This window comes from Prinia subflava, chromosome 12 (genome assembly GCF_021018805.1).
Source record: "Prinia subflava isolate CZ2003 ecotype Zambia chromosome 12, Cam_Psub_1.2, whole genome shotgun sequence".
Classification (NCBI taxonomy): domain Eukaryota; kingdom Metazoa; phylum Chordata; class Aves; order Passeriformes; family Cisticolidae; genus Prinia; species Prinia subflava.
In genome coordinates this window covers 7578429-7605521 of record NC_086258.1, presented here as the reverse complement: position 1 = coordinate 7605521, position 27093 = coordinate 7578429, and the positions used below count along the sequence as shown (strand labels likewise).

Genomic DNA, 27093 nt, shown 5'->3' with positions numbered 1-27093 from the left:
TAATGGTGACATGCTTGTCATGGGCCATGACAGGGCTGAGAGGAAAGGGAAGAGTGAGAAAACACTAAGGAAAGCAGCAGCAGGAATACCTGTGAGCAATATGCATAATACGTTTATTCAACAGGGAGACAGGAAGGGGGATTTTTTTTTTTTTTAAGGGTAAGTATTCAGCTAAAGCTGCCTCAAATGGGGCCAGGCCTTAGGGAGAATGGATATTTTAAGTGGCAATTTATTCCACTAATAAAATGAGAAGGATGCAGGTGCTTTGGCAGGGCTGGGCCCGGGTGATCGGAGCTGCAGCAGCGGCCGAGAGGGCTCTGGCACAGCTGGTGGCTCTGCCTTTATGGGGCTCCTTTCCCTGCTGCCAGGGCCTGTGTCTGGGCTCCAGCTGCCCTGAAAGCCTTCCCCACATCAGGATCTCACCTCCAGCCCTGGGCAGAGGCAGCAGTGGGTGGGGAGAGCTGTTTGATCCAGGGGCTGCTGCCATCCCTTCTCCAGCTGGGCAGGAAAGGGCTCGTGCCCGTGGGCTGCTCCCCTCCTGCACCAGGTGCTTCCACACCAGGAGGATTCCTGGTTTAAAAATGACAGAAAATCTTCACAAAGTGGATTTGTGGATGCTGCCACGTTGGTCAGACTGCTCAGGGCTCCTCAGGGCTCTGCCACATCAACCTGCTGAGACCAGGCCACCATCCAGCTTCTCACCATCAGAGTGCACAAGCTGAAGGGTTGTGAGAATGAAAAATTAAACCCTGAAGTAGTCAGAGTGGTAAAAAACACTTTGTAGCATTACAGTCCTTCAGACTGCAACCCCAGGTAGAACTGCAGCTTCACTCTTGGTTTTTGGGTCATTATCACCAGTTATTTCCAGCCTGGCAGTGACTGGTGACACTCAACAGAGCAGGTTTCAATTCTGACCCAGTCTACACCACAGACAGAGGAAAGATCCTCCCATACTTATCCCAAGGAGAAAATACTCTCAATACTCTCAGCTGGCACGGCCCCCTCATCCCCTGTTCCAACACACACTGCTTTCAAACCATCACCCTCATATTAAAAATAAAACAAAACTCTCTGTGTCTCTTTCCTTCGCTGCAGCGTCTGAGTTGAAAGGGTAGAAGTGCTTGCAGAAAGCCGTGGTTAATGTTACCCTGGAAGGATCCAGGACAGCATACCAGAACCTGGGTTTGGCATCTGGGAGCCACTTTTCAGCCATATATATCACCGTTCCTGCGTGCACGCCGATCCACACGAAATTAGCCCTGTGGAATGCAGATTCAAAAATTCCCTTTCCAGCAGCACTTAAACGCAGGAGCTAAAATTTGCTCTTTCTCCATTTCCTACCTGTTTAGGAAAGAAGGAACAAAGTCCTGGCCCTTTGTTTTTTTGGGTTCCTTCCCGGGAAGGTTTGCCCAACCCACGTCTGCACCGCGGTGTTCGCAGCCTGAACAAAGACCTTTTAAGCAGCAGCAGCCCCTGCCAGGAGCTCACCACCTGCCTGCCCCCTCTCCTCCCCATTTATTTTGGGGGCTTTTTTTCAATAATAGCTGAAACACGTGTGCAACACGGTGGGAGTTGTGTTGTTTTTTTCCCCCCATGCCTACAGCGCTGGCTGCAACCCAACCGCCAGCCCTGGGTGTGCAGCTGGGAGAGAAAAAAAAAGAAAAAAAAAAAGAAGAAAAAAATAGAATAAAACCCCAGCAACCTGTGGAATGTTTTCTTGCTCCTGAGAGCTCCAACACTTCCCTGCCATGGCTGGCACTTGCTGCATCCAGCAGCCAACGGGGTTTCCTTTCCAGTGGGCGCCAGCTGGATTTTGGGCAAAGGCTGGGGGTGAGGGGGTGTATTTAACAACTGCCCGATGGTGTTTTTCACCTGACGCCGTTTGCCTTGTGCACAGCTGCCACATTTGCACGTCCTTGTGTCCTCACCAGCGGTGTGGGGGCTGCTTTGCACCCAGCCAGGGTGAGGGTTTGTCCTCAGCAGCAGGTTTTGAGCTCTGCTTTCAGCTCTCTGACATCCATCTCATGGCCACAAAAGCAGGGCAGAGGATGCTTTCGTAGCCAGGAATTCAGAGTGGTTTGTGCAACCTCTAAAGCCCAAATCTGCTCAAATGTCCCCTGAGGACAAGCCCTGCTGTGTCCCATCCTTAGTCCAAGCAGATCATGAATGCAGAATAATGGATTCATCTGAGGATATGGCCCAAAAAAGGAGCAGGGTGCTTTGGGATGTGCTGGAGCTCTGCTTTCAGCTCAGGGCTGGACACCTGGGGAGCATCGGGGTATCCATGTGCTGGCTTGGAGGGATTCATTTTCACAGTAAATAGGGACTCCAGGCTTTTTCAACATTTATTGGTCAAGATTCAGTTCTGCAGAGTTTTGTGGTAAGTTTATAGCCTGCCCAGGCAGGAGGGCGGCTGGAGATGCGGTGTGGGCAGCATCCCACAGAGGGATCCTGCCTGCAGCCAGCCGGGGAATGTGGATGGTTCCTGCAGTATCAGCTAAAAACGGGAGCCTTACCCAGCTCATCTGAGCCGTGCCCCGGGGAAGGCTGTGGGCACAGAGTCGGTGCTTTAATGCTCTGTGCCATTCCCTGCATTCCCACTCCCCCTCCAGAGCCCTTTCCAACCTACTGGAGTAGTTTAAAGAGGATTTTTTTAATTTTTTCTTTTTTAAATCCGTGCACGCCTGTCTTTCCTCCAGACCCCCTCCCGGGGGACAGGCGAGCCCGTGCTATCAGCCCTAGAAAGGGTGGCTCCTGTCGGAGCTCCCACCCTCCTCCCAAAGCCGCAGCCACAAAGGCGCTGCTCAAGCGCAGCATTCCTGCTCGCCGTGTCCCGGGAGCAGCTGTGCCGAAAGGATGCCGAGAATCCCTGCGAGGCTCCAAGGAAAAGATATTAACGCAGGGGGGGAGCAGCAGCGATATAATAAAAAGTCATAATAAAAGAGAGAACCACTGAGTGGATTAGCAGCCCAAACGCTGTTTGGCTTTTGGTTTCCTTTCCTCCAGCTTTTCTGCGCCGCACGACAATCCGCTCAAATTCCTCCAGCCCGGAGACGCTCGGCTCCTGAATTTCAGACAGAGCTCCTGGAGGTGGCCAGGCTGCAAAAGGCTGAGGGCAGGGCTGGGAAATTTAACTGCGCTGAAGCCCACGGAGGGCACGTAGGCACTGGCAGCAGGCAGTGGGTGCTGTGTCACGCCAGCACCCACTCCACGTGTGCCCCTGTGGGGAGATAAAGGCCAGGTTTGGAGCTTGGTGTGTGTTTCTCAAAGGTTGTAGGATACATCCCACTGTTTTAAAAAACTCTGGTGCCTGCTACATGCCAGTTCTTCCTTCGTGGAAGTGCAGAGCAGAGAATAATGAAATAATGCAAGGGATCCACAGGGATCGTGGAGTTCAGCTCCTGACCCTGCACAGGACAGTCCCAGGTTCTATCCCTGGCCACCAGAGAGGACTGATCAGTGCCTGCCCCTCGGTGAGGAAAGAAAATGGATTTCCCCTGCTCCTCCAGCAGCGCTGACCCAGGCTGGGCACAGGGGCAGCGGGATGCAGGGCTGGGATGTCCCCATGAGCAGCGAGCAAACCCCGAATCCTCACCCACCACATCCCCAAATCCAACACCCAGCACAAGGCGTGCGAGGACAACATTCCCTTTTGCTCCTTTAGAAACACCCAGGATGATTTTGGGGCCCATCTGCTGCCCGGAGCCACCGGCTGCGTCAAGAATTTGGGATGAGACGGGAGCACAGGCGGCAGTGGCAGCTGTTCCCTGCCCGCAGCCCTCGGGCATTTAAATTTTAAAGCACCCTCCCCACGGCTGCTTTCCCCACTGCTCCTGCCCGGCTCACAGAGCTCCCACGAGGCACCCATGGGTTCTCTGGTGGCCAAGCTCCTTCTGCCCACCCTCAGCTCCTTGGCCTTCCTCCCCACCATCAGCATCGCGGCCAAGCGGCGTTTCCACATGGAGGCCATGGTTTACTTCTTCACCATGTTCTTCGTGGCGGTAAGGAGCTCCCAATTTCCCCTCTCCCTGCATGTTTTATCCCCCTAAACACCCCTCCACACCACTGAGAAGCTGATTTGCCTAAGAGCAGCCAGCACAACCCCTAAAATCTCCCTTTTCAGTTATTTCCACGTGTGTGGTGCTGAGCAGCTGATTCTCCAGTTTAGGATGTCCAGCAGCGTGGCCTTACAGAGATTTAGTGGTTTTTTATGACTGAGATTAGGGAGAAGGTCTGGGTGCAAAGAGCCTTGACTGATTTGCAATGCTTTGGAGCTGGTTTTTCTCTTTGTTTTACAGCTGCTAAGTGGCCATGCTGAATTTGGGCTTTAAATTGCCTCCAGAATCTCTTGCTCTGCCTCTGTCATTCTAGCCAAAAGCACAGAGTAGTCGAATTATTGATTTTGCAATTTCCAGCTGGGGATGGGAGTGATGCTGGAGTCAGGGGAGTTTCTGCACTGGGAAAGGAGAGACTAAAACCTGCTGCTGAGCCATTAAGAAAAGTAACTATTAACTCTTTGTGGTCTGAAATGTGTGTTTTACCAGGCTGTGATTCCCTGGCCTTCCTTTGTGTGAAAATAACGACATATATACATAGATAAAATATTCCTATTCCTGCTCCCCACAGTGTACTGCCCTGGGCTTTGTATCCCTGCTAAGTGACTCCATACAGACTCCAGCTGAGCACCCAAAGCAGCATTCCCATTGGAAAAAAACCCTCCTGTTTGACTAAATTTCAATGATCTGCTAAAGAATATGAAAGAAACAGCTCAGCAACCCAGCTGATGTTGCATTTCTCACTAATCCCCATCCATCTCAAGGTGTCTTGTGAGGGTTGGCACGTTCCTTGTACAGAGAAACTGAGGCAGGGAGTAGATAAAGGATCTTCCCAGTGTGAAAAGCTCTCCCACAGGGCTCAGAATCAGGTTGGTCCCCTATTAAGGGTCCACAGAACATCCTTGACCATTTGAGCTGATTAAAGCACAATGCAGGGCAAGAAATTCTGCCAGTTCTTTAAAAACTACAGGACCAGTAAATATGAAAACATCCCTGAGCCCCCCTCCCCAGCTCCCCAGGGAAGCCAGACATCCACAATTTCATTTTGCACTGGGTCTGTGTCTGCTCCACCTCCCCGAGGAGTCAGTAGGAATGTTGGCACGTGTTTCGGTGGGAGGTGGAACAGGTCCTCTCCAAAGAGATGGAAGAAGCAAAATATCCCTGAGTGGGGAAGGGAAAGCAGGGAAAGGAGGAGAGGCAGCTGCCAGCGTGCTGGGGAGGGGGTTGGAAGGGCAGCAGCTGCTGCTGTTGCATTTTTGGTTGCATCCCACTCCTCCTCCCGCAGGAGAGCTGAGCAGAGCAGTGAAAGCACATGGCCCTGGCAGACAAGCGCCAGGAACACGCTCTGCCTTCCACCCTTTCTTGCCCCCGGCTCCAGACTCCCCGAGCCCAATCTCAAGCAGGGAAAAGAATTACGGCCGTGGTGCAATCCTTTCTGGAAGCTGTAGCCAGCCAGAGGGCTCGCAGCAATTCCCATTATAAATTATATCAGCATCCCCACCGGGCCGTGACAGCCCAGCAGCGTTCCAAGGGCGCCCTGCCAGGAGGAGCAGGGACTTCTTCAGGAACAGAGGAGCTCTCTGGTGCTGCCACTGCACAACCTGCAGGGCTGAGGGCTGGCAGGGAAAGGAGAGAGCCAGGCAAACACTGGGAGCGTTCCTCTGATTGCACTGGAAAATGTCTCTTGGCACGGTCTGCGTTTATGTTGCATGACAATGGGGTTTTTTTGCAAATAACCTAATCAATGAGCTAATGGGCAGGAACTGGTGGTTTTTAAGGGAATGCACTAATGAGTGAATTCCCCAGTACTCAGAGTCTGGCCATATAAACCCTGTTTAGCCTGGACAGTGACCTGGCATCCATACACATTTCATCAGGACACTCATTCTGAATTGTTTTACAAGAATCTTTCGCAATTAAAACCACAACCCCAGAGTCCTCCTTCTGCTGGAGAGGCCGTCCCCCAGCGCCCAGCTCAAAGCAGCTTGGTCATCAGATTGCAAATTCTGGCCAAGAGGCAAATTAAAGCCTGTCTTAGTTTGTACTAAGAGAGAAGAATGCTGATTCTTGGGCAATTTGCAACTGGGAACGATGACATTATCACTCAAATATATTCATTACTGCATATCAGTGATCCTGGTGCAGCTGACACTGTTCTGGCCTGGCTGGCCATCCTCTCAGCAGCTACACTGCTTCAAACAAGCTGATAAGAGACTTTACCTTACTGGTATGTGGATAAGAAACCAGTTTTCTAATTTTTTTTTTCTTTTTGAATAGTTTTACCACCTTTGCGACGGCCCCGGGTTATCAGTGCTGTGCTTTATGCGCTACGACATCCTGGAGTACTTCAGCATCTACGGGACAGCCCTGTCCATCTGGGTGTCCCTGATGGGTAAGAACTGCTCTGTGGTGGCTCCTGAGAGCTCCTGGATGTGTCAGGATGGGTGACAGGACAGTCAGTGGGGACAGTCCCCAGAAATGCTGCCTGCTCTGAGCTCTGCCTGAGCCGCCACTGAAATTGTCCTTTGTGGAAGTCAGGCTGTGCCGTGGATTAATCCAGCTTGGTATTGTTAACACCTTGGAAAATCATTGGAATTGGTGGGGTTCCAGACATGGAAGTGTCCTGAGTGGTGGCTGGGGACGTTTTGCTCCTGTGGCACCTGCTGGTGGTGTTCAGGCGTTCCCCTGCCTGCTCCAGCTCTCACACATGTCCTCTGCTTCAAATGACAATAACACACTTGTGCTGCAGTTCAAGGCAGGACAAGACTGTGAGATGACTGAGTCTGAAACCTCATATACCAGGGAATTTCCCATTTCTCCTCCTTCTCCCCATACTGGGCCCATCAGCTTGTCTTGCCTCACTAAGGGACATTAAGAAATGCAGAATCTCCCACTTCCCTTGGTAGCATGAGAATCAAAGTTCAGTCAAAACAAATATAAAAAAACAAATATAACTTCCTGGTTTATCAAAAGCCTGGGCTGGGCTGATGGGAATATTAGATCTGCTTAGAAAAAGCAGAAATTTATTTCACTTCCTTTTTACTATAAATCCCACCCCTTGCCCTGTTATTCAGTTTTCCTTTTCCCACATTTGCTTCACTTTCTTTTTCCTCATTTTGTTCCTTATTTACCACTGAAACAAAATATAATGGAAATGGAAAAAAAAAAAACCCAACAAGAAAGACAAAAAGTTCAAACCTATAATTTTCCCATTTTGTCACCATGATTTTTGGAAGGATGTGAGTGTTGAGGGCAGGAAAGAGAGCAGGATCAGGGGAGAGAGATGGTCCAAGAGCAAAAGTTTTGCTCAAAAATTTGGACCATTTCTAAGCAGTGCCCATTCCAGACAGAGTTCCTGTTTCTCCCCATTATGAGCTGGAGTCAGCACTCCAATGTACAGCCCCAAAACTCCCACAGGACTTTCCCCTCTGCCCCACCAGGGATGGTGCAGGACCTCCAGCAGGGATGGGGTTCCTGCAGCCTCAGAGCCCAGCACGAACAGGGGTAACATCCCCTCAGCTGGGCAGATTCCTCCTGTGGGGATGCAGGAGCATCCCCCTTTCCAAGGTGTGAAATGGGGTAAATTGTCCATGGAGGGAAAAAATGTGTGGGGAAAATATTACCCTTAGAAATGGCTCTGTCCCATCAAAATGTGAGTCCCAAGGGGGGCTCCCCCACTGCTCAGGGCTTAGCTAGAAAAGGCAAGGAGACAAATCATTTCCAAAGGGCATTTTCAGTGGATAACAGCAGTGTCAGGGTAGGTCAGAGCTGATCCAGACACTTTGGCTCCTTGCAACAAAATTCAACTTGATTGCTTCATTACCGCATTCAAAAAAAAAAAAAAAAAAGAAAAAATACAAATCCTGGACTACGAGGTTTAAAATATTGACCCGCTGGGAAACAACAGAGATTAACATGCGGACATTATCCCTTAGCCAAACTCCCTATAAAAGCACGATCCAAGGACATGGAAGGTGTGGTGACTGCAGCCCAGGGAAGCCTCTCGCTGTGGCTTGTAAAGCCCGAGCGCACATGTGCGGACGCAGACCCTCGGGCAAACTTCCCGGAATGCAAATCCAGGACAGCCATAACACAGCTGTGCAAGCTGGAAAAGCATGGAGCCCACTGGGATCCATAACTTTTATCAGTTATTACCCCGTTCTGTGCTAAACAAAAGCCTCTAATAATTTACTCACACTGGCCACTTCCAGCTCGCAAACCCTGGGCAGGTGCCGGCGCGGCCGGGACCCCACGGCAGCAGCGGGGGAGTCCTGATGCACTGGGGTGATGGAGCCTGTGCCACAGTGAGCTGGCACGTTTGGGGAGGCTGGAGAGGCAGGAGGAACCCAAGAGCTGATTGTGGGCTCGCAGGGCATGAGCGGGTTTGGGATCGCCTCTGGATTCTGGGTCAAGGAAAATGGAAATCATAGAGTGGTTTAAAGTGGGAGGGGATTTTAAAGATTGTCTTGTTCCTCTCCCTGCCATGGACAGGGACACCTTCCACTGTGCCAGGTTGCTCCAAAACCCATCCAACCTGGCCTGGAACACTTCCAGGGATGGGGCGGCCACAGCTTTTCTGGGTAGGGAATCTCCTTTAAGCTTCCCCATGCAACACTGAAATAAAACCCCAACAATCAGCTCCTGGATTCACCACTCAGATGCCTCAGGGTAGTTTGCTTTGCCCCATGTGCCTCAGTTTCCCCAGCAGTGTGACATGAGAAGGGCAAACCAGATATGGATGCAACCCCAGAGCAGGTGGGACAGACCCCAGAAAGGCTTTAGGGCAGCAGCTGAAAAAGGAGGGGGCTGTGAGCTGATGCTCCCTGTGCTCTGTTCCTCAGCCCTGGCAGAGTTTGACGAGCCCAAGAGATCGACCTTCATCATGTTTGGGGTCCTCACCATCGCCGTGAGGATCTACCACGACCGCTGGGGCTACGGCGTCTACTCGGGCCCCATTGGGACGGCCGTGCTGGTGATCACTGTCAAATGGGTACGTGGGGTGGGCTCTGGGATGGGCTCTGGGGGATGCTCCTGGTGGGGAAAGGGCTGAACCCTGCATGAGGCAGTGATTTCCTCCTCTCAGTCTCAGAGTGATTTCTCCTTTAACCTGGGCGGAAGGCAGACGGCAGCCTTTGTGATAAATGCCAGATTCGATGGGTCTGAGCAATCTACCACACCTCCTGTCCCTGCATTTCTAATCAGCAGGAACGTATTTATGGAGTTTTTACAGCTACTCAGAGGCAGAGGGACCTGGTAAACTGCCCCAAATACAGGGAAGAAGTGGATAAAACCCTGGTGATAAAGTGGGGAGGAATCTGTCTGCAGTCTGCCTGAATCCAGTGCTGCAGTCTGTGCCCCACTCACAGCACGTGCCGTGAACCCAGCTGGGAGTGAGGCAGGGAAGCCACTGCAGGAGCAGACAAGGAGTGATGGGATAAAAATTGCAGAAAGATGGTGCCAAACATTGTGGAAATGCAGTGGTGCAAGTCCCAATTATAAACTGTCATTAAGCCAACAGCTAAAGCAGGTGGCCACCATGGGGAGGGGATGAGCAAGGCACGGGAGCACCCTGCATCCTCCAGTCTGTAGAGGCTGTGCTGGGATCTGCTCTCCCACAGACTGGGTTTGTGAGGGCACACACTCCCTGAGCTGGCTTTGGGGCTGAATATTAAAAAAACCCAGTATTATTATGAGGAATGAGGGTGGAACAGCCAGCTAAATCCAGGTGAATACACGTGGTGTGCTCTCTCCTTCCTCCCAGCTGCAGAAGATGAAGGAGAAGAAAGGGCTCTATCCTGACAAGAGTGTCTACACCCAACAGATTGGTCCTGGCTTCTGTTTCGGGGCGCTGGCCCTGATGCTGAGGTTCTTCTTTGAGGTATCTGTGTGCACACTCCCCTGACTCTATGAGGTGCAAAGGACATCACCAAGAGAGCAACATCCCCACTCACACCACTGGGCTGCATCCAGCCTTGCACAAAACCTGCTGCAGGCGTGGGGCTCCAGGGTTGGTGTGCTGTGGTCTGGCAGCAGGGACAAAGGTCCCTCCGTGCTTGTCCCCATCCCCTGATCCGTTCAGGGCAGGTGTGATGGCACACAGGGTGATGCTCTGTCTCTTTTTCCCCCTTCAGCGAGTGACAAGGACACGGGATGTGCTTTCCTCAGGCACACGTGGTCCTCAGAATGGCTTTGTCAAGCGCGAGCGGGGTTTTTTGGAACCTGGGCACGGGTGACTTAAGGACACCTCACAGCGACGCGGCAGGGACTGGATCCAACCCAGGCATGGCCGGATCCAGAGCTGGCTCACGCCAAAGAAAAGACTCTCAGCGACTCCCAGGGGCACTCGATCCTGTGTTTATATCCTTGTGCTCCTGCTGCTGGCCAGTCCCCCTGTCCTGCTCCAAAGGGGTCCGTGTGTCCTGCCGGGCAGGCGATAACCCCCCGACAGAGCCGTGCCTGTGCTCAGCCCCGCTGTTACGGCTGCTCTGTGCTCTGGGAGCTGCGAGATACAACCTCGCAGGCCTCCCCAAGGATTATTTTTCAAAGCATTTAGTAATTGCAAATTCTAGCAGAACATAAAAATGTCACTTAGCAGAAGCCGCCTCCCCGCGCGCCCCGGCCTCGCCGCCGCGTCCTTTGCGGGGTAATGAAACACTTCATTCAAGAATTGGGAAATGTGCAAATTAGAACGTGCTAAATCCACTTTGCTTTAGGTTTGGGGTTTTTTTTCCACTGGAAATCCGTTCTTCCCTGACAGCAAAAGGTTCAGGAATCTTTTTTATCCCCTTCCTTTTGGCTACTTGTAGAAATTTAACGTCGTGCGCCTCACGGTCTCCCTGCCCTGCTTCTCACTGCGCTCTCCCTGCCTGCAGGAGTGGGATTACACCTACGTGCACAGCTTCTACCACTGTGCCTTGGCCATGGCCCTCGTGCTGCTGCTGCCCAAGGAGAACAAGAAGGCCGGGAGCGGCGGGACCCCCGCCAGGCTGGACTGCTCCACGCTCTGCTGCTGCGTCTGAGCCCCCCGGGCACGCGTGTCCCTGCTCCTGGGTGATGGGGGGCTGCAGCCAAAAGGAAAATGCCTGCTGGGTTTTCTTCTGGCATCTTTTCCCACCAGCTGTGTGCCCGCTCTGGGATTTTCTCCCCCGGGAAGTTTCCTGAGTAACCTGGTCTAGTGGAAGGTGTCCCTGACCGTGGTGGGGGGATTGAAACAAGATGGGCTTTAGGTCCTTTCCAAACCATCCTGTGATTCGCTTTCCACCATCAGCCCTAGCAAAGCTTGCACTTCCAGCTTGGTACATGTCCACCTTCTCCCTAGAGGAGCACTCAGCTGGGCTGTGGCCTGTCCCCTGCCCCAGGAGACCCCTGCACTCCCAGGCCATGTCACCTTCTCCTGGGCTGTCCCTTGCACTGACCTGGCAGGACCCAAGTTGTCCCCTCCATGCAGGTTTGCCCAGCCTGAGCACACCAAGCTTCATTTGCAACACCCAATTAACAGAACCTGTATTTTTTGTGAGATATTAACTATTTTATTTATGCATTCTCTCGATGTAAATAATATATACTAATAAAGACTTTGCCAGCGTGCAATGCCAGCATTTCTTCAGCGGGGTGGGAAAATTTCCAGCTCCACTCAGCTCAGTCGAGGGCAGATGCCAATTCCAAAGCAGAGCTCTGGGCACGGCCACCATGGTCCCTCAGACCTGGAGGGAGCTGCAACACAGGGCACTTTGTCCTTGCAGACCTGCAGGCTCAGGCAGCAGGTGCCTCATTGGTATGGAAAGTACATGGAAAATGAGAGGCAGAGAAGAGAAGCTCCTGGAGGGAGGGGGGAGGGCTGTAAGCCTATAACATCTCCTCTAACAGACTATTTACTATAGCAGAAGTGTATGATTTATTTAGACTGTCTGGGAAAAAGGCCAAGACTATATGTCATGGACAATTAGAGCAGTATTGATATACAGAGATGTCCACAGAAAGCCCACATTAAGCCTGGGTTCCTCTGGAAGAGAAATCCACCCCAGTCATTCATCAGAGCAACTTCCTGCGACGGGGCAACAACCAAAACTGAATGAGCTTCCAACAAAAATATAAATGAATTATGAACCCCCAAGCATCCAAGAGTCACTGGCAAGCGGTGGCACAGCTGATGCAGCTGCACGCAGAGGCAGAGCTAGCAAAGAGCTTTCAAAGGGTTCCCCAGCACCTAAACCACCACAGCACCATCCCTTCCCAGCATCCAGCCCCCAGGATGTTTACAGGATGCTCTCAGGGTTTGCGTGCAAGGCGTTCCTCGTTGCTTGCACGCCACTGGAGCTCTTTGGCGTGTGAGGGCTGCTCAGGGCAGCCCCAAAACACAGGCCCAAGGGCTCTGGTTTGGAGTGAAAGGAGTAGCTCAGCACTGCCTGCAAGAGATGCCTCTGAGGGTGCACAGCAGCCTCCTGAGGGGTCACCCCCATGGGCATCCCCTGGCCACGCTGGCTCTTCCTGGGTGTTTGTCACAAATACCCAACGCTGACCCTGCCCAGGATCCTGAGCAGCAGTGCCAGCAGCCTCCCTCGCTTGCTGCAGTCATTCATCAGAGGCTCCTTCACCCCAGCAGCTCATTTTGGGACTGTTTGGTCCCTCCTGGGCTGCAGTGGCAGGCACAGCCCTGCAACAAGCCCTGGGGACGTGGGCACCGTGGGCAAGGTGAGAGCCTTGTGAGGATCCAGTGCTGGGAGGAGGCACTGGGAGACCACCACACCCAACTGGGGCTGAGCATGAGGGACTAAGGGTTGGCAAACCCCACACAAACAACCAGAGCACGTTACCTGAGGAGCAGCTGAGAAGATAAAACCTCCTGCTCCCACCTGCTGTGTATCCAGCTGCCAAAAATCCAACCCAAAATTGTCTTGCGCACAGCAAAATCTCAAGCCAGGCTTGCTCTGTCCCCTCCTCTCCCTGCTGACGCCCCAGGGCGATGCTCCAGCTCTGCCAACCATCCCTTTGCACCCCAGTGCAGGGCCAGCACCCAGCCTTGGGGCTGACACACACCTGGGCACACCCACAGGGTGCTGCCCTGGCATCAGCCCCGAGCTGACGGCACCACCCGGCACCGGGGGAAGGTGCAGGGCTGGATCCCCTACCCCAGGCAGGATATCCCCTGCAACACCGATGCAGGGAAATATTATAAACATCTACAGCAACGTAGACAAAACAGTCTCTTGTAACCTTTTAGCGCTGCCGAGAGCTTTGCCTGTAAGAGCTCTTGAGTCCCTGCCAAAAATTCTGGCTGTTTTCATAAGAGTAGGTGTTTTCGTCTAAGGTGCAGTCTGAGTGCTGTGACCTTTGTCATGTCTGCTACTGAAATTTCCTGCTTCTCTGTTATTCTCTTCTTTGGTAAGACGATATGAAACCCAAAACTTTTATTGCCCCTTTTAAAGTGTCTTTATAGCTCCCCGTCTACTTCATATACTGTCTTACTCTCCAGTGCTGGGATATTACTTATGGGATCCGGGCTTGATGCTGCAAAAGGCATTTGGGTTTCACCAAGACCAAACCGCCTGGGCTTTTTTAAGATCAGCCAGAGGGGGGGAAGACAAAAAAGACAGAAAAAGCAAAAAAAAAGAATGAGAGGGGAGGGACTGGGCTTTCTGCTCTGGAGGCATTGGCATCTGCTACCAGCGCAGCCTCCCCTGCCTCTGCCAGGCCTCTCCGGGCACAAAACCCAAAATTTGCTTTGTGTCTGGGTCAGCATGGGGTGCCCACGGACCCCGTGGGGATGGAATTGCACAGCATCTCTTCCCCTGCCTCCATCCCCTGCCAGCTGTGCCCTGCAGCTGGCAGCTCAGATGTGGCCGGACAGCACAGCTGGTGCCAACCCCGGTGTGCAGCAGCTGGGGCACATCTGTCCTGGGGCTGGCACTGGGGGAGGCCAGCCCTGCTTGAGGGGCTCCCATGCACCCCATTTCCCAGCCCAGTCCTGGTGTCAGGACAGACACAGGATGTGTCCCTAGGGAAGGGTCGTGGGCACCGAGGCTCCGTGCTCCCAATCCCGCCCCTCAGGCTGTAGAGCATCACCTCCCTGCCATCCCTGGTGACAAAGATCCCTTGGGATCTCATCTGCAGGCTCCCCAGCACCCCCACTGCAGCAGGAGCAGGGATCTGGAGTGCCAGAGGGGACAGGGCTGGTGGAACTGTCCCCTCCAGGGGACATTCCCCCACGCTTGCCTATGCAGGGCTGGCGGAGGAGGGAATCAGGACCTACTCCTGCTGGAGGGGAGGCTTCCAGAGATGTCTAGTCAGGCTCAGCGCCAGCTAATCTTCCAGGCAAACTTTATCCAGATCCTTTTGGCTGCAGAAAGTGAAAAACCAGCCAGACCCAAACATAAAAGCCTGGTTTCTGCTGCCAGCTGCATGGGGCACTCCAGAAAAGGCCTTATCACCATGTGATTTGGAGAGACGGCTTCAGGGTTTTTTAACACACACTGCTCTTCCCTCCTCACCCTCCCATTGTCATTCCTCCATGCATGTTCAAGTGTTGGAACTGGCCAGGTGAATGCAGATGGTGGGGCCAAGGTTTTCCTTGTACCCCCTTAGAAGCCGTCAGGCCACAGTGACACCATCCCCCTTCAGAGAGTGGTGCTGCTCCACCCTGAGGCACCAGGAGTTCATTGGGAGCAGACTCCTCCTTGGAATTGCCAAAGAAACCCAAGTTTCACCTGGAAATTTAAGAGTGGTGGTGGTGGCAGAGTCAGGAGCTCTGTGGGGAGTCCAAGGGAGAAGTCTTCCCCTGGGGTTCTCCATCACCCTCCAGCTCTGATGTGCCTGTGCCCTGTGAGAGGGGTAAATCAGGTCTGCAGGGGCACGAGGAGGTCACCAGCCATATCCTGCACAGCTCTGGGGCTCCACAGGCCAAGAACGTGGTGCAGATGCACTGTGAGGACCCAGCCTTGTCCATCAGCCTGGAAAAAAAGCGAGATGGAGCAACTGAAGCACCTATTTGGGACCACTGGTATCTCTCAGCTTTGCTCCAGATATCCCAGCCCCAATGAACGTCCTTTTTGGGTGTGAAAAGAAGGTCTCCTGCTCCTCTGAGCAGCCAGAAGGCACAGGGGAACAGCAGGATGGAGTTAGGGCAGAGGCAATCACAGGAATCAGTAAAGTGGTACCTCCTGTGAGGGTGCAAATCTGCCTAACCCAGCATTTATGGGAGAAAAAAAAAAACCACATTAATGCATCCAGATTCTGCTTGAAATGCCACGCAATGGTCCAGCACATTCCTCATCCCTCCTCTTTCCCCTCAGCAAGATTCCCAGCCAAGCTTCCCAGCCCAGGTGGGGCAGGAGGGCAGCCCCATCCCAGTGCCAATGGCAGTGCCGGGGTATTTTTGGGGCACCTCAGACAGCCTGAGCCACTCATCTCCAGGGTGTTTTGGGGCACAGAGGAGCTGTGAGAGCACAGAGAGCCTGGGGCCCTGCAGAGAGCCCCTCACACCCTCCCGGGTGTCCTCTCCCCCCAGCAGCACCGGACACGGGCGTGGCTGTGGACCCAACCCAAGCACCCAAACCCCAGCGCGGGGCAGGGCAGATGTGGCGCAGCTGGGCCCTCCCAGCCCTTCCAGGGATGCTTGCACAGCTACAAAACCCCGCTCCAGGCCCGAGCTGGGTGTCCCCAGCCTCCCCTCTCCTCCGGCAGAGCTGTCCCAGGCAGCGGCGGTCCAAGGTTTGGTGCAGGCCAATCTCCCAGAAATTCTGTCATCATGCAGTGCATCACGCACACTCCCGGATCCGCATTACACAGAGCATGGCCCCGCGCCAGCGCCTCTCAAACTCAGTGGAAAAACCCTCCCTCGCTACGATGGGAGCTGGCCCAGGCCCTCTACGATCTGACAGATACCATGCAAAGTTGTTTTAAGCTGGGAATATCTCTTTGGCCCCAGAGTTTCTCCTGGAAAGGGACGGGGCAGGGGGTGTGAGGAAAGCTCCCGACCTTGCAGCCGCCTTTCAATGAGAGTTTAATGAGCCTTCGTTATCTGATCCACGTGCTCCAAATGCAAGGAAACCGCTCGGGTTTCCAACTGCACACATCACCTGATGCTCATAAAACGAGCTGATGTGTCTGGGAAGCCCCAGACCCAAAGAAACATTCTTTAAATAGGGAGGGGGGGAAGTCAATTATGCTTTAAAAACACCCGTGTGGGCAGACGGGGATGGTGGCTGCTCTCCCCTGCTTTCCTCTGGTTTTCCAGCAAAGCAAACGTTCACTGATAAAACTCACAATCTCCTTATAAAGGCAGGATCGTTTTGCCTGTAAAAGGGAAGGTTTGGGGGAAGTTTTACACACGTCTCTACTCTCTTTATGTCTTTATTTGCATTTTCATTTCCACAGTAGTGGAGCTAATCTGAATGGAGCAGGAGTGAGGGTCCAGGTTACAACCCAAGTATCAGGTAGCACCTTCACATCTGGAAGGCATTTTGACACGACTTCTCCCAGACTGTTACAGACAGTTTAAAAGCAAAATCTGATAAATAGCAAATGTTTAACAAGTCAATAGGAAGCTGCATTTGCAAGCACATGTGGCTCTAGCCGGCCTAGCACCGCCGAGAACCTTCAAACGCATCCACACATCCCCGCAGCACGCGGCGAGGGGTGCTGGGCTCTGCCCCGGCCCAGCTCAGTTACAGGGGGAAGGATTAAACACAGATGTGTCTTTGTATGGCCAGACATCTCCAGCTTCAAAGCCTGAGAGGGTCCCGAGCCTCCTTTCTCCTTCCCGGCCTAAACCGAGCTCTGCTGGTTCACCGTGAGGCCCCAGCCTGGTGTTTAGGACAAAAGGAGCTGCAGAGCCCAGGAAAGCACCACAGAGTCCCTGTCACAAACCTCATGATGTGCTGGGCACTGCTGGCCCTGTCACAGGAGGTTTTGGGGCCACACTGACCCGTGAGGCCCCGCTCAGGTCACTGCACTGATGGTCACAAGCACACAAGTCTCACCCTCATTTTGCATAGCTTGGGATCCTTGAGGGCACAAATCCACAAGCCAGAGATGGATTACACCCATTTATACCAATTTACACCTTCAAAACTCCTTTTCCAGCCCTTGGGAGGCACAGCCTGCTCAGGACAGAGGTCACTGGCCACACAGGCAATGCTCTCCTGAGAAAAAGCGCCACAGGAGGCAAAACATCCCGACACAAAATCTTTTTTCAGTGTTGCAACCCTGCCTGGTTTGTGGAGACTTCATTCCCAAAATGTGGGAAGAGACATTAAAAGGGAGAGAATTATGCAAGGAGGGGGGAGCAGAGGGGGAGACAGAGGAATAAGAAGTGACCAGGAAAACCACCAGAAACCCTCCAGGATGCCTGCCTATGTTTAAAGATAATGTGTCCAGCCCTCTTGCCAAGTCCCACTCATTTGGAGCAGAGCTCATGTTTTGGATTAATTTTAAGACAGTTCCTAAAGCATCTCACTCACACAAGGAAGAATTTTTTTGCCTCCTTGGCCAAGGTGACCTCTTAAAAAATCTCACTTGCTATTTTTCAGCCTCTCACTCATTAAAGATTTTCATTGCCTGGGTGCTGCGGGGCACTCAGTGCACACAGTTTGTGTTCTGGCACCCACCAGAGCATCCTGGACTGGGGTTGGGTGTGAGGATGGGGAGCCAGGGGAGGATTTCTCTGTAAATCAGAGCCCTTCCCTCATCTGTGAGCATCACTCGACCAAGCACTGAGAGCAGAAATAGCCCCTCGTGCACACCCACATCTCCCCAGGCACCCACCATGGGCTGCTTGAAAGTTTTCCCTTTAAACTCTTCCAGGTATTGGGTTTTTTGGACTAAAATGTTGTGTGGGCATGTGAACGTGCTTTCCAAACCGGTGCCTTTTGTCTGAGGAATTAAATTACAGCTATTGCTCCCAAACAGTGACTGTCCTGTTGCACGTGGGTTTTCTGCTCTGAGCCTCCCCAGAAGGAGCCACCTCGAGAAGTGCCCTGGCTGCTCAGGCTCCACTGGGAGGATTCATCCCAGAGGTGTCATTCCCATCTCCCAGCCACAACACGGAGACAATTTTGGAGCAGAAACTTGAGAACAGCCACTCCCAAAACCTCCACCCAGCCCACCTTCTCACCCAGGCATCTGCAGCATCCTAATCATCCCGGAATCCAAAGCATGGCCACGCTGGGATTTCAGATGCTTCCCATTCAGCTCCAACATTTGCAAAATGCTCAGCCACTGACTCACGGAGGGCCAGGACAGGCACAGCCCTCACTGCACCATGGCAGGACTCAGTACACCACCCCAGAGGGGGTTTTGGCTAAAAAAAATTGAGTTTTTTGGAAACCAAGCTGCCCTTGGTACCACACAGCTTTCCCAGCACACCCAGGATGAGCGAGCAGGATGTGGGGCATGGAAGTTGCTACTTTTTCTGGTGATCCCAGATGCCACACTGGGGTTTTGAGGGAGTGATGGGAGCAGTGGAGGGGAAAAGCACCATCTGTGAGGAATTGGGAAGGGGGAGCTGCAGGGACAGCTCAGTGTGTGGGTCCAGAAGGTGCAGGAAGGGAATCCAGAGGCTGCAGGATGTCAGGAGACACTCAGCTGCTGCTTGGACTTTTGGGAGCAAAACAGGTACGGCCAGACACTTTCTTTCCCTCAAGGCCTAAAGATCAAGCGACAAAAGCAATGATCAGAAATTGTCCCTTTACTGGAAAATCGTAAATCACAAGATCTGTTCCCTGCATCCAAAGGCACCAAAAGCAGCATGAGGACATCCTTCCCACAGCAGCTCTGCTGCATGAGCATCTCTTAGGTCCTGGGGGAACACAGAGACAGCCACAAAAATGAGACAGATATTTGGGGTTTCAGTTAAGCACAACCAGCAAGAAAAGTCGAGCTTGGGTTTGACTGGATTTGGGAGATGAAGTTTTAGGGCAGCTAAAACTGGTTTTATTTAAAGCAGTTCAACCATAACCTCATCCCACGAGGGAAATGCAGAAATTCAAGGTGCTGCTTGTGCAATAGATGCTGCTCCCTGCTCAGGCAGGTCTGGGATAGTGCTCAGAGTTTTGCTACGTCCCTGTCCAGGCTAAAGGAGAGACCACACACAAAACGTTTTCAGGATGCCAGCAGCTGTGCACAAAGCATTTGGTTTACATTAATTATGTCTGGACAAAAAAAATAAAAGGGGGAGAGGAGGAGAGCAAGCGAGTGGAGAAGACAGGAGGGATGCAGGGAGGCTTCTGCATCGGGCTGATAAGATCTGCTCTGATCCCACGTGGAGGTCACAGCACATGCTGGGTGTCTTCACACCTCCTGCCACCAGAGCAGCCCTGCACCGCCCCTGGGAACACCTCGGGGAATGAAAAGCACAATTAGAGCCCCTGACACTCTCAAAGGCTTCACGGGGCCCTGTCCCCTGAGCTTTGCTCCCCATTCTGTTCCTCCTTTCTCCTTCTCTGAGCAGAAAAGTGCCCAGGGAAGACCAAGGAAGGTAAAGCAAAAGCTACCAGGGTGGGAAGAGCACATGAGAGGGGAGGAGGTGGATGGTAAAAGGAATCATTAAAAACAGGAAAATCTTCTTTGCTCCACAGCTGTACAGAAAGCCCAGCAGAGGCTGAACAAAGCCCTTCCCCATCTTCTCTCCAGACAGTGCCATGAGCAGTGGGGATGCTGCAGGGCCAGGAGCTGCCACCCCCAGGGATGGACACCCTGTACAGCACAGACCTGTGGGCCTCCTGTCCCCTCCCCAAGGGCAAAGGAGCCTGTGAGGTGCAGGCTGAGCCTGCCTTGGGCTCCAGCAGCCAGCAAAAAGGCTGGATTGACCAGATCCCCACAAAGTAAAACCCACCATGAAAGGGGAAGAAGGGAAGTGCTGTTCTCACCTCGGGCTGCTCCCCGCTGGCCCAGCCGCAGGCTCAGCAGCACAGAGGCACATCCAGACCCAGCTCCCAGCAGAGGACACCTCCCTGCAGGGACTGGGCTCAGGGGCCACAAGGAGCTGCCTGTGACCCCCCAGCAGCTGCACCCCTGCCATGCCCTGCACATTTTCCTACCACAAATGCCCATCCCACGCAGCCTCCCTGGGCTCTGCGTGCCCACTGGCACCCCCTGGGCAAGGAGCTTGCTGTGACAGGAGCTGCACAAATCCTAAATCCATTCCCATCCCCCAGGCAGCCACCCAGCCAGGTCCTGCTCCAAAACAAGTGATGTCAGGTGGCAGCAGTGCCAGGCACAGGCAGCTGGAAGAGCTGTGCTGCCATCCCACAGGACCGCAGTGGTCCAGCCCCACCCTGGCAGCAGCTGCCCCCTCCCAAACACCCGCTGCTCTCCGGGGCAGCCTCGCTGCCTGATGAATGTTGGCGCTGCAGCGTCTCAGGGGGCCCAGGCTGCGCACGCCAGAGCTGGACTGACCCATGTCAGAGGTGATTAATTTATCAGGCTTTTGGCACCCACCGCTCCCCGCCAGAAAAACAATATCCCGAATTCCAGGCCCTCCCGCCCAGCAGATGTGTCTGTGGCCGGGGCGGCCGCTCCAGCCCGGCTCGCAGGAGCCGCTGCGGGGATGCAGCAGCGCCCGAGGCTCCCGTGGTGCTCCCCCATCCCCGGGGGGCTGTGCTGGGACCACCCCCGTGGGTTCAGCCTCTCCCCCGCTCCATCCGTGCTGCCAGGCACTGAGGAGCGCCAGGATGGGTGCTCAGGGGTGGTGGGATGTCACCTCACTCATCCCAGGGGGAGCAGCGCCGCAGTGTCACAGCGCTCAGCAGCCCTCGGAGCGTGTCTGGGTTAGAACCAAGCAAGCGCTGATTTGGGCCTAATTAAATTAGCATTAATCTGTTATCATCAGGAAAGCACGCCAGGCCTTGAGGGGACAGATTAATGAAGTTGTTGTTGTTAGTGGAGAGGGTCAGAGGATGAGGATGGGGCACAGCATCGCTGGGGGTGCTCGTTGAGCCCTGAACTCTCCAGCCCTGCCTCTGTCAGGGTTTAAAGCAGGAAATCAAGAGGGCAGTGATATCACTCAGATGCTGCAGAACACTTAGATGCCGGGCAGCCAAGAAATGGGAGATTTTTCATCCTCTCCCCCCACTCCACTGCCTCCCCCTGGGTTTCCAAGGAGGGATGAGACCCCTTTGGAGCACAGGAGCTGCCAGTCCCTCTGCCCAGGACTGGCCATGGGGAGACCCGCTCCTGGCCCAGCTCTGAGCTCACCCTGACGTCAGGGTGAGGGGCAGAGAGGGGGGACACGGGCAAAGGGCCCATTATTTATCCCCAGAAGGTCACCAAGCACCTTGGAAGGGGCTGGAGCTGGATCCCCACTGCCCGGAGGGGGCCAGCGTCTCCTCGAAGGAGAGTTTTCACAATTCATCTCATTTGCTCGCCGCGGCATTTTCATCACGGTAGTTCGACTTATGCAATTACATAAAAAACATCTAATGAAATCTCGGTGACACAAAACATGAACGTTTATATTGGCCTCCCCGTGCCGCGGAGTTGATCTTGGCCGGGCCGTCCAGACAGACATTCTGCATTCTTCAGAGATTAAGCACTGAAACGCTCCGGAGAAACGCAGCTGCCCGCTCCCCCTGCAGCCTCGCCGCTAATTCCAACCACATGCTCGCCGGCCGGGAAAAGGGAACGCGTCCCTTCCCAACACACGGGCACCCCCCGAGGGCATCCCGGGCACTCCGGGGATGCTCCGAAATCGCCCGGCTGAGAGCTCGGCAGAGAGCGGGGAGAAATAAAGTCCTGCGGAGGGATTGTTGTGGAAATAAGAGGAGGAATGGTGGAGTCCCAGCTGCCCGTGCCACACCTCGCTGGGTTGTCAGCCAGGCTCCAGGAGAAATCAGTGAGCCCGAGAGGCTCTGGGCAGTGGAAGCCTCATCCTGGTTTGGTTGTCAGCTCCTCACTTTGAAAAGTTTTCTGCCTGCCGTTAGAATGGAGCTGATCTTTAAAATAAAGGGGAAAGAAGGGGAGGAGGGGGCGTAGTTTGTCCCTGGGTGAGGAGTGACAGGAGTGTCCCCCTTAGGGGGGGGACAAGGGGAGCGGGTACTCACCCTGACACTGCCACATCAGGTGTGAGTGAGCCCTGGGCTGCCCAGAGCCACAAGCAGGTGCCACTGGGTGATGCTGCCTGTGGGTGGCCACAGCAGGGACGAGCAGAGTCACCTTGCTGTCCCCAGCCACCCCAAATCCCTGCTCCCACCACGGCCATTCCTGTGTTTTAAGGCTCAGGGCAGTGATTCCACTGCAAATCCCCATCTCTGTGCCTGGTCTATCCTGAGGAATGCAGCTCATCCGTGGAAGGGCTGTCCAGAAAGGCACCTGTCACACCAGGTGACACCACCAGAGCAAAGGCCACTGCAGCTCTGTTTGCACTGCTCCAAACCCTGCACAAGCCCTCACAGCTGTCCCAGGACAGAGCAGGGCAGATCCCAGCCAGCGCCAGCTCACCCCACCACCAATTCCTCCCAATATTGGTCAGCTCAGGGACAGGGACCAGCCCTGGCTCACTCAGATGTGGCCACCAGGCTCCTGCCCCACACCACTGAGCTCTTGGAAAGCCCCAAACTGTCCCCTTTGTGACAACAGAGGGTCTGAAACACAAAACCCACCACCCCTGTCCCTCAACCAGCACCCTCGTCAAGGGCAGAAAATTTTTGACATCCTACAAACCATGGGCAAAACAAGATGTCAGGGCTGGAACTGCTGCTTGCACTGATCCTGCAGGGGCCTGGGAGGGATCCAGCAGTGACAAAGGGGGGGTCAGTGAGCAGCAGCCCCCTCCCCTGGGCTGCAGCAGGGGCTGCAGCCTGCCCACACAGGATATCTGCAAAGGCTCCAGCGTTATCTCCCTGCACCAGAGGAGGAGGAGGAAAAGCTGGAGGGGGGCAAGAGGGAGAGGAAAAAGAGCCCCTGCATGGGAGGAGGAGGAGGAAAGGCTGGAGGAGGGGAAGAGGGAGAGGAAAAATAGCCCCTTATTCCACTTTCATCAAGGAAGCATCCAGCCGTCCAAAAAATTTAATGTCATATTTTAGCAAGAAAAACAGCTGTTGTGGTACTTTAAGACCCAGCATATTTTGGCCAGAGCTGCATGTTGTGGATATTGGCTGAGTCAAGGTTAGCTGTTAAAAGGCAGAAATTCTAGACCCGTATGAAGAAACATCGCGTTCCTCTATATTCAGATAATATTTACTTCCAAGCCTGTTTTGTTTTGTTTTCTTCTCCCTCCTGGAGCGAGGCCTGGCCCCGGGGCTGTGGCTGCCCTTGGCATCGCTGCTCCCTGGGCAGGGCAGAGCAGTTTGGGGGCGATGGCAGCAATGGGAAAAGCAAGGGAGGCTCTGCCTGGCACCTCACACTTGAGCTTCACTCTGTGATTTTCAGCCCTGCCAGGCTTTGTTTGAGCCATGCCCGGTGCACAGGGACAGAGAGAGGGGCAGGAGCTGGGATGGAGGTGGTGGGTCCATGCCAGGTGCTGACAGGGGGTCAGTCTTGTCCCCATGGTGCCACAGCGAGGATGGGGACACTGAAGATGCCACTGGTCCTATGGCACAGCAGCCACAGGCCTTTCACCATCAGTTTGAGTCAAACTTTCATTCCTCCCAAGGGGGAAAGATGCCAACAAATCCATGGCAAGGAAAAGGGGGAGGAAGATCCCACACCATCAATCCCTCCCTCCCCAGGAGGGGCAGCTCCACCCTGGAAGAGGTGCCAATATTTACCCCTACAAAAATTTAGTTTAATTTTGATACAGTGTTTTTCAGCCTTATTTTTTTATAACTCTGTTCTGTCAGAACAAATCTATTTCTAAGTTGTCACCCATTTAAACACCTGTATCCAGTGCTGGCCCCCAGACTGGCCATGCCCAGGCTGTCAGGGGACAGGTCTGTCCCACACAAAGGTCTTTGTCAGCTCCCACCTGTGCTGTGGGAACAAACAGAGCTCCTGGGGTGAGCAAGGTGGGGCAGGGGCGAATTTCTACTGGAAATGAAACCCCAAAAACCCAAGAAGAGGCCATGGAGCCCCCCAGGTGCCCAGCCCTGTGCCAGCACTGTGCCACCCAGGCTGGAAGTGACTCATCTTCTCATAAAGCTGGTTTGCTAAGGAAGAAAGAAAAGCCTCTGCCACGAAACAATTCCTCTGTGCCTGCCAAGCTCAGCAGGAGCAATCCACGCTGTCTCTGCCTCCCTGGAGCACCCCACTGCGGTGTCACCTTCGGAGCTGGACCCTCATCCCCCTCCACGCCAAACCCTCACCACAGAGCCACCAAGCACAGCCCCACATGGATCACCAAACCCAGACACTCGGAGAGGAAAGGCTGAGGGTGAAAAAAAAAAAAGGGGGGGAAAAAAAAAAAGGATAAAAAAAAAAGTCCAAGGTGGAACCGCAATGTTTATAAAATGGGTCACTGAATTATACATAAAAATATTTTCCTTGTGGATGCAATTACTTCCTGGACTTGTTATTCCACAGATGCTTAAGTTCGCCTCAAGCAGCTCCAATAAATGCTTTACAGTCTGCAAGATCAACAGTAGCAGCGCTGGAGCGGATTGAGCAGCGCTGGTTCAAATTTGTCAGAAAACCACACAGTGTTTTCATGCGCACGTTTTAGAAACCCAAACAAAACCATTCCCAACCGTCGTGCTCCCTTTCCTTACGCTTCCTAATGGATTTCACATGAGCTCCTCCAGACACCGGCACGGCCCCAGGGGCTCCCGACACCCAAAAAGCTCCGGGGAGCTCACGGGAGGGGACAGGGGTGACACCTCCCATCCCCGCTCCCGGATTTTCGCATCCCATCCTCCTGCAAGGTCAGGCTCACCCGTCAGGGACCCGGGGGGCAGCGGGATGTGCAAGGGGCTTAGGAGGCTTTCCCAAGGGAAATGAATTTTGGGGTCAGCCCTACCTGAGGGTGACAGAGAGTTCAGGGGACAGGTGGCCTGTGGGGTTTAAAAGTGCAGGGACAAGATCCCAGAGGAGCTGCAGCAAAGCTGGTGGGGAGGGAAAGCAGCTCCATGCCATGGGCACGTGGCTCTGAGTTAACCCCCGTGGCAAGGACATGTTTTTGGGGTTTTTTTCCCCTCTATCCAGTCACAAAATTGAGAGATATCAAAGTCATGAAGGTGCCTGAGGATTTTTCTAAAGGCCCCTGGATAAAATCCTGGTGCACCATGAGCTTCCTAAACCTCCAACCCACTTTGGTTTAACTGAAGATACTCAGTGTCACTTTCAGTGATATCGAATGGGGAAGCAACTGAGGGCTGGGGTGTTGGGGACAACCCAGGATCACAGGACAGGACACTGTTATACCATTAAAATAAATTAAAATCTGCCCAGAAATCCTCAAGAGTCGCTGCAGGACTAACAGGTGGCTGTAACAGGATTATCCCGTTTACAGATCAGCAGCGGGGCAGAAATGTGCTTTCGGGTCTCTGTTTTCACTCCAAATTTCATCCACAAGATTTTCTGACAGCAGGATAAACAGGTTAAAAGGTGCCTATAAAAATGGGCTTATCAGAAGCTCCTGATTCTTCTGCTTTGAGGATGCAGCTGCCTCCCACTGGCCCTTGCATGGGAATCCCAGCTCATCTTGGCTTTTTTGTAGGATTCTGCAGCAGAGGGAGGGAGAAGGGAGCATCAGGTCTGCCCAAAGTCCCAAATCAGCCACAAATTAAAAAAAAAATAATTAATAAATTTAACATTCTGCCCTGGATCCCAACCAGGGAATGGAGCAATGGAATGGAATTCAGGAGATGGGGATGCAAACAGTGCAGGGTCTGTGGGTCCCAGTGCAAAACTCCAGAGAAATGGCTGTGGCCAAAGGTGGGAAGAGCAGGGCCCTGCACCTTCTCCTGGGGATGGTCCTGACAGACCTGTAAATGCCAAGAGCCTTTTTCTTCCCGAGGGAAAGCAGCTGGGAAACACCACACAAAGGGTGTGGGATTTCACCAGGGCTGGGCCCCACCCAGCTCCAGGTGCCTGAGCCAGCAGTGCCCCGGATGGAGGGGTCAGACCCTGCCTCAAGGTGGGATTTGGGGTGATGGACAGGACAGTGCAGGGACAGGAGGCACCTGGGGGCAGCACAGCATCCCACTGAGCATCCCACTGAGCATTCCATAGAACATCCCACAGAACATCCCAAAGAACACCCACAGAGCATCCCACAGAGCATCCCACAGAGCATCCCACTGAGCATCCCACTGAGCATTCCATAGAACATCCCACAGAGCACCCACAAAGCACCCACAGAGCACCCACAGAACACCCCACAGAACATCCCACAGAGCACCCACAGAGCACCCACAGAACATCCCACAGAGCACCCACAGAGCACCCACAGAACACCCACAGAGCACCCACAGAGCACCCACAGAGCACCCACAGAGCACCCACAGAACATCCCACAGAACATCCCACAGAACATCCACAGAGCACCCACAGAGCATCCCACAGAGCACCCACAGAACACCCCACAGAACATCCCACAGAGCACCCACAGAGCACCCACAGAACATCCCACAGAGCACCCACAGAGCACCCACAGAACATCCCACAGAGCACCCACAGAGCACCCACAGAACATCCCACAGAACACCCACAGAGCACCCACAGAACATCCCACAGAACATCCACAGAGCACCCACAGAGCATCCCACAGAGCACCCACAGAACATCCCACAGAACATCCACAGAGCACCCACAGAGCATCCCACAGAGCACCCACAGAACATCCCACAGAACACCCACAGAGCACCCACAGAACACCCCACAGAGCACCCACAGAGCACCCACAGAACATCCCACAGAGCACCCACAAAGCACCCACAAAGCACCCACAGAGCACCCACAGAACACCCACAGAGCACCCACAGAACACCCACAGAACACCCACAGAACATCCCACAGAGCACCCACACAGCATCCCACAGAGCATCCCAGAGAACATCCACAGAGCACCCACACAGCATCCCACAGAGCATCCCACAGAGCATCCCAGAGAACATCCCAGAGAACATCCCACAGAGCACCCACAGAGCACCCACAGAACACCCACAGAACA

General features: G+C 53.7%; 1 protein-coding gene across 1 annotated transcript; it reads left to right on the top strand.

Moving 5' to 3' along the window:
- The first annotated feature begins 3866 nt into the window (after window positions 1–3866).
- MYMK (myomaker, myoblast fusion factor) lies at window positions 3867–11074 on the top strand. Its single transcript, XM_063410237.1, has 5 exons — window positions 3867–4001; window positions 6333–6447; window positions 8897–9045; window positions 9817–9933; window positions 10928–11074. Exons 1-5 carry the CDS (start codon window positions 3867–3869, stop codon window positions 11072–11074), a joined length of 663 nt encoding a protein of 220 aa, XP_063266307.1.
- The last annotated feature ends 16019 nt before the right edge of the window (window positions 11075–27093 follow it).